At 38.0% G+C, this 13,587-nt stretch overlaps 1 protein-coding gene across 1 annotated transcript in view; it reads left to right on the top strand.

Moving 5' to 3' along the window:
• The window catches only part of CCDC15 (coiled-coil domain containing 15), a 61,495-nt gene that overhangs the window by 45,399 nt on the left and 2,509 nt on the right, over window positions 1-13,587 (top strand). Inside the window, exon 14 of the mRNA XM_082845453.1 lies at window positions 13,127-13,294. Within this exon, the coding sequence (XP_082701579.1) occupies window positions 13,127-13,294 (168 nt within the window). The remainder of the gene's footprint in view (window positions 1-13,126; window positions 13,295-13,587) is intronic.

Genomic DNA, 13,587 nt, shown 5'->3' with positions numbered 1-13,587 from the left:
AACCGGAGAGACAGAGAAAAAAAGTTGAACAGAAAAACATGATCAGCAGGCAAAGATTTAGACTGTGCTAGGTTAGACCTTAATCATGTTGTACCAAAGAGGAAGATTTCTTTCATCTCCTTGAGAAGTTATTTTTCTAACAGAGCACCTCTTTTTTTTTGAATATTATTTTATTGTATTTTTTTATACAGCAGGTTCTTATTAGTTATCTATTTTATACTTATTAGTGTATATATGTCAATCCCAATCTCCCAATTCATCCCATCACCACCACCTAACAGAGCACCTCTTTTAACTCCTGAAATAAATCTATTTCTTGTTCTTATATGCAGAATTCCTTTTATTTGATAGTGTTAGTGTTGGCAAATTTCTGTGATTGCTCAAGAAGTATGAATCCATAGAGCCAAAAAGATAGCCCTCGATTTTAGTTCTAGGTCTCTATCTTGTTTTAACTTTGTAAAGGATTAGTGGTGTGGCTTTATATGGAACATAGCTAACAAGAGTTTTTGAGTTGTTGTTGTAATTATAAGAATATATTTTTAGGGCTTCCCTGGTGGCGCAGTGGTTGAGAGTCCGCCTGCCGAGGTAGGGGGCGCGGGTTTGTGACCCGGTCCGGGAGGATCCTGCGTGCCACGGAGCGGCTGGGCCCGTGAGCTGTGGCCGCTGGGCCTGCGCGTCCGGAGCCTGTGCTCCACGATGGGAGAGGCCGCGGCAGTGAGAGGCCCGCGTACAAAAAAAAAAAAAAAAAGAATATATTTTTAATGCAGTTTGCCTGTGATAATCACTTTCTTTTCAGGATTCTCTTCAAAATGTAAATATTGACATCTACTTGTTGCTTAGTTCTGCAAACACCCAGTGTAGCAAGTTTACAAATCAATTTGCAGTGTTTTGTATTCTTACTCGCTTTTACTGAAAGTCTGACACTGGTTTTAGAATACCTTTTAGCATAACCAGAGAACCAGTATAATTGTATTCACGTCAGTGCCCTGGGAAAAACCGATATGTTGACATGTTGTTCCAACCTAGTTTAGTTTCTGTTGTGTGTCAGCTAAAAGGTATATTTATGCAAGAAGCTTTAAAGACATCCGAGAAGAATAAACTTGTTTATAGAATAATTGTTTATATCAACTTTTTTAGTTGGTTTTTGCCATTTTTTATTTTTATGATCCTTTCTGAAACTACTGTATGGCAGTAGTTCTTAACCTGAGAATCTGACCAAAGCTGCGGATTCTTTTCCCAGATAAATACCTTTGAGACACTCAAGTGGAATGTCAAACTGGCAGGTAGTTAAGTAGGTTTGAATCTCAGAGGAATGGTCTATGCTAGAACTGTAGCTTAATGAGTTACAGGTGGTAGTGGGTGGTAACTGAAGCATATGGTATGCGTAAAGTCACCTGGGAAGAAGGCATAGTGTAAGATATGGAGAATGCCTAGATGTAGTGTATTTCTGCTTATGTACTATGACTTTTTGGAGAGCCCCAAACTGTTTTAATATCTAAGATATTTTGCTCCCTTGAATCAATTTTTGCTGCCTTGGGTACAATGTTGCCCCTGTTGAGAATGTAAATGCTAGATGGATTAACCTGTAGGCCACCACTGACCTTAGAGAGACTTGTTTTGGTGGAGTGATTGATGGGTCTTAATAAGCCATAATGGAGTGGGAGAGGAGATCAGGAAATAGAGAGAGAAAGCTAGACAACTCTTAAGATGTTTGACTGTGAGGAGAGGAGTAGCTGTGGGGGAGAAGGGGGAAAGGACTGATTCCATCATTTCTAGTAATTGTCCTGTTACCAACATTTGAGAAACAATGCTGGTGTGTTTCCTTAGCTCTCAGTTTACTGGTATGGAGAATAAATGGTATAGAGAATTATACCAGTAACTAAGCTGTTCTGTTGTCATTCACTTGGCTCCATTTGTTTCACTATTGAAAACCTCACTTTAATTTCTTACCTACGGAAAAATCTTTTCACATTCGCCTTTTTCACAAGCTAAGGAGTTATTGAACTAATCAAATATGAATGTCCTAAAAACATTTACATTTTTTACTGGATCTCTTTGGAATAAGATCTTTATATAAGAAGATCTTTAGCCAAGGGCACCTATGATCTTAGGCTTATCTTTAAACTTTTGTACTCTTTTAATCTCTTCCTTTTATTCTCTTATTTCATGCATTATATTTTAAGAGAGCACAGCAACGTGTATTTTAAAGTCAATTTTGGGGAATTCCCTGGTGGTCCAGTGGTTAGGACTCCAAGCTTCCCCTGCAGGGGGCACGGGTTCGATCCCTGTTGGGCAAACTAAGATCTCTCATACTTTGCGGCTCAGACAAAAAAAAAAAAAAAAAAAAAAAGTCAATTGTACACAACCTTATATGCCTTTAAATCTTGATCCTTGCTAGTTATAAAAACATTCTCTCTGTGCCCAAGTGGCAATAGTGAGATTTCTTACCTCTACCCTATTACAACTTTATATTGCATTTGAGTTTGAATCATACCATAAAAGCTATATTTATGTTCTATACTCTTTGAGGAATACTCAACTTAGACTTAACAGTTGTAGCTCAAGAAAGAATAGCAAGTGTGGCAGAACAGTTATAAGAAAATCCTTCTTCAAAGTGGCCTTGTCACTCTGCTAGAGGTGGCCAGAGATTAGCTGTAATAATCTGGATGGACTTAGTTGCACATACAAGTTTCTTATGCTTTTCCAGTGCCTGATCTTTCAGCCTTTATAGGACAGCTTCCTGGGTTTTAGTATATACCTGTGTTAATCTAAGTAAAAGGAAGCCCATAATTCCCCTGGAGCAAATAGCCTGCTACAAATGGATAGAAGCCCAGAATTTTCAGCAGTTCATGCTTTATTGAAGAGGTGTGAGTATGAATTGACCTCACACTACTGTTCAGAAAACAATAGCTCATTTGTTTCAAAGTTCTAGTCTTGAATTAATTATATTTCTTAACAAAAGCTCTTAAATTAGGTTTTCTGACAATTTTCTCACTGAGCAACTCATTTCCTCTCTGCAAGTAGGTGTTTTTTTAAATAAACATAATTGATATTCAATAAACTACACATATAAAAGTGTAAACTTTGATGTTTTCTCTCTCACACACACACACAACGACCATCATAGTCAAGATAGTGAACATGTATATCATCCTCAAAAGTTTCCTCATGCCCTAGGTAGCACCTCTTTCCTGCCCTCCCCGCCTCTTTTTCCCCAGGCAACCACTGGTTTGCTTTGTGTCACTACAGATTAGTTTGCATTTTCTGGAGTTATACAACATGTACTCTTGGGCCCAGCTCCTTTTATTCAGAGTAATTATTTTGTCCTTGTTGTTATGATACCAAGAGTTTATTCTTTTTTGTTACTGGATAGTATTCCATTGTATGGATATACTGCAATTTGTTTATCCATTCATAGTTTGATGGACATTTGAGTTGTTTCCAGTTTTTGGCTATTACAAATAAAGCTGCAGTGAACATTCGTGTGCAAGTCTTTGGAAAATGTTACCTTTTCTCTTGGGTGAATACCTGAGAGTGGACTGGATCATCATGGTAGGTATATATTTCATTTTTTAAAGAAACTGTCAAAAGGCTTTCCAAAGTAGTTGTACCACTTTATATTACTACCAGGAAGAGTAATATAACTTGTAAGAGTTCAAGTTCCCTTACATCATCACCAACACTTGGTATGGTCAGTCTTTTTCATTTTAGCCATTTGAATAGGTATGTAGTGGCATCTCATTGTGGTTTTAGTTTACATTCCTTGAATGACTAAATATGTTGTACTTTTGGCATCATATTTAAGATATCATTGCCTAACCCAAGGTCACAAAAATTTTCTTTTTTGTTTTCTTCTAGAAAGATTATCATTGTAGGTTTTACATTTAGGTCTGCAATCCAGTTTGAGTTAATTTTCACATATAGTTTGAAGTTTATTTTTTTGTATGTGGATATCCATTTGCTGAAAAGTTATTCTTTCTCCATTGCATTGCTTTTGTGAATTTGTTAAAAGTCAGTTGTCCAGCAAACAGTAAAAGAGAAGATTGATGTTGGACTTCATCAAAATTGAAAACCATCAAGAAAGTGAAAAAACAACTACAGAATGGGAGAAATTATTTGCAAATTATATATCTGATGAGAGACTTGTAGTCAGAATATATAAAAGAACTCTTACAACTCAATAATAAAAAGATAACCCAATTAAAAGGTAGACAAAAGATTTAACTAGACATTTTAGGAAAATATATAAATGGCTAATAAGCACTTGAAAAGATATGCAACATCATTAGTTATTGGGAAGTGCAAATCAAAACCACAATGAGATACCACTTCACACACATAAGAATTGCTCTAATAAAAAAGACAAATTATAACAAGTGCTGATGAGGATGTCTAAAAATTAGAAGTCCCATACACTGTTGGTGGGGAATGTAAAATGGTACAATCACTTTGGAAAACAGTTTAGCAATTTCTCAAAAGGTTAAACATAGAGTTACCGTATGACTCAGAAATTCCATTCTTGGGTGTATACCCAAGAGAATTAAAAATGTACGTCCACACACAAACTTACCCAAATGTTCATAGCAGCATTATTCAAAATAGCCAGGAAGTGGAAGCATCCCAAATGTCCATAAACTGATGAATAGATAAATAAAATATATAGATATAGATAATATTTACACAGTAGAATATCAGCAACCAAAAGGAATGAAGTTCCAGTACATGCTACAACATGGACTTATGCCAAGTGAAAGAAGCCAGTCATGAAGGGCTGCATATTGTATGATCCCATTTATATGAAATCAAGAACAGGCAAATCTATAGAGACAGAAAAATTAGTATTTGCCTAGGGCTAGGTGGGAGTGGGTGGAAGGTTACTGTTAATGAGTACAAGGTTTCTTTTGGGGATGATGAAAATGTTCTCAAATTACATTATGGTCATGTGCACTTTATGGTATGCAAATAATATCTCAGTAAAGATGTTAAAAAAAATGAGCTGTCCTTATATGTGTGGGTTTATTTCTGGACTTTCTCTTCTGTTTTACTGATCTATTTGTCTATCTTTATGCTAATACCATGCTGTTCTGATTGGTATAGTTTTATAATAATGCTTGAAATCAGGTAGTGTTAGCCCTCCAGTTTATTTTTCCCCAGAGTCACCATGGCTATTTTAGGCCACTTGCATTTCCATATGAATTTTAAAATGTGTGTCAATTTCTACCAAAGAACCTTCCTGGATTTTGAGTGGGATTGTGTTGAATCTATAGATAATTTGGGGAGAATTGACATGTTAATGATATTGAGTCTTCCAACCCAGGAACATTTATTTAGCTCTCCTTTAATTTTTCTCAGTTATAGTTTTCAGTGTATAGGTCTTTCACATTTTTTGTCAGGTCTATCCTGAAGTATTTCATATTTTTGAAGCTATTGTAAATGGTATTTTATTTATTTATTTATTTTTAATTTTTGTGGTACGCGGGCCTCGCACTGTTGTGGCCTCTCCCGTTGCGGAGCACAGGCTCCGGACACGCAGGCTCAGCGGCCATGGCTCACGGGCCCAGCCGCTCCGCGGCATGTGGGATCTTCCCGGACCGGGGCACGAACCCGTGTCCCCTGCATCGGCAGGCGGACTCTCAACCGCTGCGCCACCAGGGAAGCCCTGTAAATGGTATTTTAAAAAATTGTCAATTGCTGATTTTGTTGTTGTCATTGCTAGTGTATGGAAGTATACAGTTGATTTTTGGATATGGATCTTTGTACTCACTTATTAATTCATTGGATGTTTTTACATGGTAATCATGTCATCTTTAAACAAAAACGGTTTTGCTTCTTCCTTTAAATCTGGATGTCTTTTATTTCTCTGTCTTGCCTGATTTCACTGGCTAGAACCTCCAGAATGTTGAATAGAAGTGATGAGAGTGGACAATCCTGAGTTTAGAGAGAAAGCATTTAGTCTTTCACCATCAAGTATGATGTTAGCTATAGTTTTTTCTTAGGTTCCCTTCTCTTCCTAGTTGGTTGAGAATCTTTATCTGGAATGGACGTTGGATTTTGTCAATTTTTTTTTTCCTCTCTAGCGAGATGATCATAGGTTTTCTTTTCTAGTTTGCTAATATGGTGAATAACATTGTTTTATTTTCGAATGTTAAATCAGTCCTGCATTCCTGGGGTTACACCCCACTTGGTAATAATGTATTATCCTTTTAATGTATTGTTTGAGGGACTTCCCTCATGGTGCAGTGGTTAAGAATCCGCCTGCCAAGGCAGGGGACATGGGTTCCATCCCTGGTCTGGGAAGATACCACATGCCACAGAACAACTAAGCCCGTGCGGCACAACTACTGAGCCTGTGCTCTAGAACCCGCGAACCACAACTACTGAGCCCACGCACCACAACTACTGAAGCCCGCCTAGAGCCCGTGCTCCTAGATCCCGTGCTCCACAACGAGAGAAGCCACCACAATGAGAAGCCCGAGCACTGCAATGAAGAGTAGCCTCCGCTTGTGGCGACTAGAGAAAGCCCGTGCACAGCAACAAAGACCCAATGCAGCCAAAAATAAATAAATAAATAAAATTATAATGTATTGTTTGGTAAGATTTGTTAAAAATTTTGTTTAGAATTTACATATATGTTCTAGGAGATACTGGCTTTTACTTTTCTTGTAATATCTTTGACAGGTTTTGTTTTCAGAGAAATGCTAGCCTCGTAGAATGAGCTGGGAAGTATTTGGGAGGAAAAGTTTATGTAGAATTGGCATTATTTCTTCCCTAACTGTTTGGTAGAATTTGCCAGTGACTCTCCCTGTTTCTGGACTTTTCACTGTGGAAATGTTCTTAACAACAGTTTCAACATTGATGCTAGAAATAGGGCTATTCAGGTTATTTATTTTTTTCTTGATGAGCCTTTAGTAGTTTGTGTGTTTCAACAAATTTGTCATTTCATCTAGGTTGTCTAATTTATTGGCATAAAATTATTCTTAGTATTCTCCTATTATCCTTTTAATATCTGTAGAATCTGTAGTAGTTTCATTTCTCTTATTTTTTCTCTTAAAAATTGTATCTTCGCTCTCTTTTTTTTCATGATTAGATAAGCTCAAGATTATCAGTTTTATTGATCTTCTCAAAGTCCTAGTGTTTGGTTTCATTAATTTTTTTATTCTGTTTTCTAATCCATTGATTTCTGCTTCAATCTTTATTATTTCTTTTCTTCTGCTTACTTTAGGTTTAATTTCCTCCTCTTTTAAGTTTCTTAAGGTAGAAGATTAGGACATTTACTTGATACCTTCCTTCTTTTCTCATATAGGCATTTAGTGCTATAAATATCATACTAAATACTCTTTAGCCACATTCAATACATTCATTTTCATTTGGTTCAAAATACCTTCTAATTTCCCCTTTTTTCTTCTTTGGTCATAGGTTATTTAGCAGTGTGTTATTTAATTTCCAAGTATTTGGAAATCTTTCAAGGATCTTTCTGTTATTGATTTCTAATTTAATTCTATTGTACTATGTATGTCTTGAAATCTTTTGAATTTACTGACACTTGTTTTATGGCCCAGAATATGATTTATCTTTGTAAATGTTCTAAGTTCAATAAGCTTATAATAGAAGAATGTGTATTTTCTTGTTCTATAAATGTGTATTCTGCTATTCTATAAATGTTGTGGAGTGTCCTATAAATGTCCATTAGGTCAAGTTGGTTGATGATGTTGATCAAGTCCATATCTTTCCCATTTTTATGCCTAGTTATTCTATCAATAATTGAGAGAGGGTATTAAAAATCTCTGCCTGTAACTATGGATTTATTGTATCTCCTGAAGTTCCATCAGTTTTTGTTTCATGTATTTTGAAGTTCTTTTATTAGATACATAACTGTTTGGGATTGTTATGTCTTCTCAATTAATTGACTCCATAATTATGAAGTGATCTTTATCTTTGATATTTTGTTTGCTCTGAAATCTACATTGTCTGATACTATTATACCTACTCCAACCTTCTTTTAACTAGTGCTAGCATATCTTTTATATTTCTTGTATTTTTAATCTATTTGTTTCTTTGTATTTAAAGTGTGTTTCTTGTCAGCAGCATGTAGTTGGGTTGTGACTTTTTGTCAAATCTGACAATCTCTTCCTTTTAATTGGGGTGTTTAGATCATTTACTTTTAATGTGATTTTTGGTAGGGTTTGATATAAGTATATTATCTTGCTGTTTGCCCCATCTGTTCTTTGTCCTCTTTTTCTCTTTTTATGCCTTCTTTTGAATTACTTTTATATTTTTATATCTATTACATCTCCTTTGATGGCATGTCAGCTATGACATTTTTGTTATTTTATTGGTTGTTCTAGGATTTATATCATACATCTCTAACTTTTCACAGTCTACCTTCAAATGATATTATACGACTTCACATATAGTATAAAAATCTTAATATAAGAATCTTAAAGTAATATTCTTCCATTTCTCTCATCCCAACCCTTATGCTATTGTCATACATCTTACTTTTTTTTTTTTTTTTTTGTGGTATGCGGGCCTCTCACTGTTGTGGCCTCTCCTGTTGTGGAGCACAGGCTCCAGACGCGCAGGCTCAGCGGCCATGGCTCACGGACCTAGCCGCTCCGCGGCATGTGGGATCTTCCCGAACCGGGGCACGAACCCGTGTCACCTGCATTGGCAGGCGGACTCTCAACCACTGCGCCACCAGGGAAGCCCCATCTTACTTTTATATATAAAATACATTGTTATTTTTGTTAAAGCAGTCTATTATTATTTAAAGAGATTTAACTAATAAGAAAAATCTTATATATATTACCTAAAGTATCACTTTGCTCAGGTCTGAAAGACAACCTTTAACTTTTCTTTTAGTTGTGGATACACAGGCATATCTCATTTTATTGCACTATGTTTTATTACACATTGCAGATATTGCATTTTTTACAAATTGAAGGTATGTGGCAACCCTGTGTTGAGCAGGTCTACTGGTGCCATTTTTCCAATAGCATTAGTTTTTAATTAAGGCATGTACATTGTGTTATTGCACACTTAAAAGACTACAGTGTAGTGTAAACAGAACTTTTTTTTTTTTTTTTTTTTGTGGTACGCGGGCCTCTCACTGTTGTGGCCTCTCCCATTGCGGAGCACAGGCTCCGGATGTGCAGGCTCAGTGGCCACGGCTCACAGGCCCAGCCGCTCCACAGCATGTGGGATCTTCCCGGACCGGGGCACGAACCTTTGTCCCCTGCATCGGCGGGCGGACTCTCAACCAATGCGCCACCAGGGAAGCCCTAAACAGAACTTTTATATGCACTGGGAAACCAAAAAATTCATGTGACTTGCTTTATTGCAATATTCCCTTTACTACAGTGGTCTGGAACCAAACCTGCAGTATCTCTGGGTTATGCCTGTACTAGGGATGAATTCTTTCAGTTTTTGTATGTCTAAAAACAACTTTGTTTCATTTTTTCCCCCTCCATTTGTTCATTTATATATTTATGTGACATGCCTTTTTTTTTGGTGGTATAAAACACATAATGTAAAATTTACCATTGTAACCATTTTCAAGTGTACAGTTCAGTAGTGTTAATAAATAAACATATTCACATTGCTGTGAATGTGGTATGAGGTGATACCTCATTGAGATTTTGGTTTGCATTTTCCTAAAGATTAGTGATATTGCGCATCTTTTCATGTTTGTTGGTCATTTATAGATCATCTTTGGAGAAATGTCTATTCAAGTCCTTTACCCATTTTTAATTGGATTGACTGCTTTTTTGTGTTCCTCTTAATTTTTTGGATTTTTCCCCTGTGGTTTATTTTGGATAATTTCTATCATTATGCTTTCAGATTTTGTTCTGCAGCATTTAATCTCCTGGTAATCCCATCCAGTGTATTTTTAATAAATAATTTATTTTTGTAGAGCAGTTTAGATTCACAGCAAATTTGAGAGGAAGGTAGAGCAATTTCCCATATGTACTCCCTGTCCCCTGACATTCAGAGCCTCCCCCATTATCAACATCCTCCCTCTGCCCCCGCCCCACCGGTGTGGTACATTTGTTAACAAGTGATAAGCCTACATTGACACATCATTATCGCCCAAAGTTTATAGTTTACATTGGGGATCACTCTTGGTGTTGTACATTTATGGGTTTGGGCAAATGTGTAATGACATGTATCCATCATTATAGTATCACACAGAATAGTTTTACTACTCTAAAAGTCCTTTATGCTCTGCCTTTTCACCCTTCTTTCCTTCCCTCCCTCCAACCCCAGCTTCTGGCAACCACTGATCTTTCACTTTCTCCATTGTTTTACTATTTCCAGAATGTCATATGGTTGGAATCATACAGTATGTAGCTTTTTGAGATTGGCTTCTTTCACTTAGTAATATGCATTTATGTGCAATGTCTCTTCATGGCTTGATAGCTCATTTCTTTTCAGTACTGAATAATATTTCATTGTCTGGATGTACAACAGTTTATATATCCATTCACTTACTGAAGGACATCTTGGTTTCTTCCAAGATTTGGCAATTATAAGTAAAGCTACTTTAGGGCTTCCCTGGTGGCGCAGTGGTTAAGAATCTTCCTGCCAATGCAAGGGACACAGGTTCGAGCCCTGGCCAGGGAATATCCCACATGCCGCGGAGCCACTAAGCCTGTGCACCACAACTACTGAGCCTGAGCTCTAGAGCCCTCAAGCCACAACTGCTGAGCCCATGTGCCACAACTACTGAAGCCTGCGCACCTAGAGCCCGTGCTCTGCAACAGGAGAAGCCACGGCAGTGAGAAGCCCGCACACCGCCAACGAAGAGTAGCCCCTGCTCACTGCAAGTAGAGACAGCCTGCACACAGCAACAAAGACCCAACACAGGGCTTCCCTGGTGGCGCAGTGGTTGAGAGTCCGCCTGCCGATGCAGGGGATACGGGTTCGTGCCCCGGTCCGGGAAGATCCCACATGCCGCGGAGTGGCTGGGCCCGTGAGCCATGGCCGCTGAGCCTGCACGTCCAGAGCCTGTGCTCCGCAATGGGAGAGGCCACAACAGTGCGAGGCCCGTGTACAGCAAAAAAAAAAAAAAAAAAGACCCAACACAGCCATAAATAAATAAATAACCATGTGCAGGTTTTGTGTGGGTGTAAGTTTTCAACTCCTTTGAGTAAATACCAAGGAGTATGATTGCTGGATTATATGGTATTGGATTTTGTCAAATGCTTTTTCTGTATCTATTTATAGGATCTTGTGATTTTTCTTATTTAGCTTATTGACGTGATCTATTACATTAATTGATCTTTTTCATGTTGAACCAGGCTTGCTTTCTTGGCATAAATTCCACTTGGCTGTGGAATGTAATATATGTACATCATTGGATTTGACTTGCTACTATTTTTGAGGATTTCTGCCTCTTGTTCATGAGAGATATTTGTTGTAGTTTTCTTGTAATATCTTTGTCAGGTTTTGGTATTAGAGTAATGCTGACCTCATAGAATGAGTTAAGAAATATTCTTTCAGTTTCTGCCCACTGAAAGAGATTGAAGAGATTTGGTATAATTTCTTCCTTAATTGTTTGGTGAACCCATCTGGGCCTAGTGCTTTCTGTTTTGGAAGGTTACCTATCATTAATTCCATTTCTTTAATATATAAGCTTATTCTCCAATGTATTTTTCATCTCAGAAATTGTAGTTTTCATCTCAAGAAGTTGATTTCAGCCTTTTTTAGTCTAAACTTTTTGAACATATAGGATATAGTTGTACTATCTGTTTTAATGTCCTTCTGTGCTAATTCTAATAACTGTCCATTCTAGGTTGATTTTGATTCATTGATTATTCTCTTCATTATGAGTTGTATTTTCCTGCCTCTTTGCATCTTATCTTTTTTTTTTTTTTGCGGTACACGGGCCTCTCACTGTTGTGGTCTCTCCCATTGCGGAGCCTAGGCTCCGGACGCGCAGGCTCAGCAGCCATGGCTCATGGGCCCAGCCGCTCCGCGGCATGTGGGATCTTCCCGGACCGGGGCACGAACCCGTGTCCCCTGCATCGGCAGGAGGACTCTCAACCACTGCGCCACCAGGGAAACCCTGCATCTTATCTTTGATTAGATGTCCAACATTGTGAATTTACCTTGTTGGTTACTGGATATCTTTGTATTCTCATAAATTTTCCTGAGCTTTGTTTTGGGATGCAGTTAAGTTACTTTGGGGCTTTGCTTTTACAATGTTGGGTGTGTCTGGAGCAGTGCTCAGTCTAGGACTAATCATTATTTCCCACTGCTGAGGTAAAATCTTTCTGAGAACTTTACCCAATGTCCTGTGCATTGTGAGGTTTTCAAGTCTTGACTGGTGGGAACAGGCTCTCTATTCTGTGCTCTGTGTGAGCACAGGACACTGTTCCCTGTTATTCTTTCAGATGGTCCTGTCCCTGGCCCCAAATCATTTCCTCGCATACATGCACAGTGCTCTGCTGTGTATTAGAAGGAGACCCTCTGCAGATCTCTAGGGTTCTCTCTCTGAGCAGCTCTCTCTCCCTGGTTTTCTGTCTTAGGAACTCTAGTTGCTTTTGTGTCCCTGGACTCAGGGAGTCTACCAGGCTCCACCTCAACTCCCTGTGCTGCTGCCTCGAAACTTTCAAGGCAGTAAGCTTGGGCACCTGTAGGGCTCACTTCATTTGTTTTCCATCTGTCAAGGATCACTGTCTTTTGTTGTCTAATATCTAGTGTCTTAAAAACCATCGTTTTTTTGTATTTGGTCTGGTTGGTTTCTGGGTTGATTTGTTTATTTATCTATTTGGTTGTTTAAGGTGGGAGGGCAAGCCCAGTCCCTATTACTCTATTTTAGCCAAAAGCAGAAGTCCTCTCTACTGGTAGTTTTAACCTGAGAAAGTTCTTGTATTAGAATTCTTAAAGGAAAACTCTTTTACTAGTAACCATTGATCATTTCCATCCAGGAGGCTATGTGTATACATGAACTACGGGATAAACTCAAATCAACCAGCAGGAGTTTTTGAGGCTTTTCTAGGGGTGTTAAACTGCTTTCCTGACTCCCCTGTTTCTGGTAATTTCTTGAGTTATTTGGATCCAGATGCTAATTCTAAATAATGATTTTATGAAATTCCTAACCACGTTATGATTTTATCCTCAGAATTAAGAAAAAGAAAGAGCAGCAACGTTATGCTGAAGAGCAGAGGATATTAAGAATGAACTTTCATGAAGAGCCATATTCAGGGGAGAAGATGAGTGAGATACTAGCCCAGCTACAACTTGAGGAAGGAGCCAGAGAAAAACAACAGAAAGAAAAGGAACACCAAAGGTACTTTGAAAAGTTCTGTGTGAAATTTTGGCTCTAGAGGAAACTTGTTAGGAAGTCAGTGTTCTCATTTTCCTTACAAAAGAGTTGACTGTGTCTTCTCATACTTTGGGGAGTACAAAACTTCATCACATTTCTTGACTGCCTAATACCTCTCTGGAATCGCACTACGTCTTTCCTAGTGCTGCTTCCCAGGACCAAGAGGAAGAGTTGAGGCACAGAGATATGAAATAGTTTAACAGTTAAAGCTGGTAGTAAAATAAGGACTCATACTCATTCTCTTCCTAGTGGTTCAC

The sequence above is a fragment of the Leucopleurus acutus genome (genome assembly GCF_964270905.1).
Source record: "Leucopleurus acutus genome assembly, chromosome: 8".
NCBI classification, from domain to species: domain Eukaryota; kingdom Metazoa; phylum Chordata; class Mammalia; order Artiodactyla; family Delphinidae; genus Leucopleurus; species Leucopleurus acutus.
This window is presented reverse-complemented; position numbering and strand designations above follow the sequence as displayed.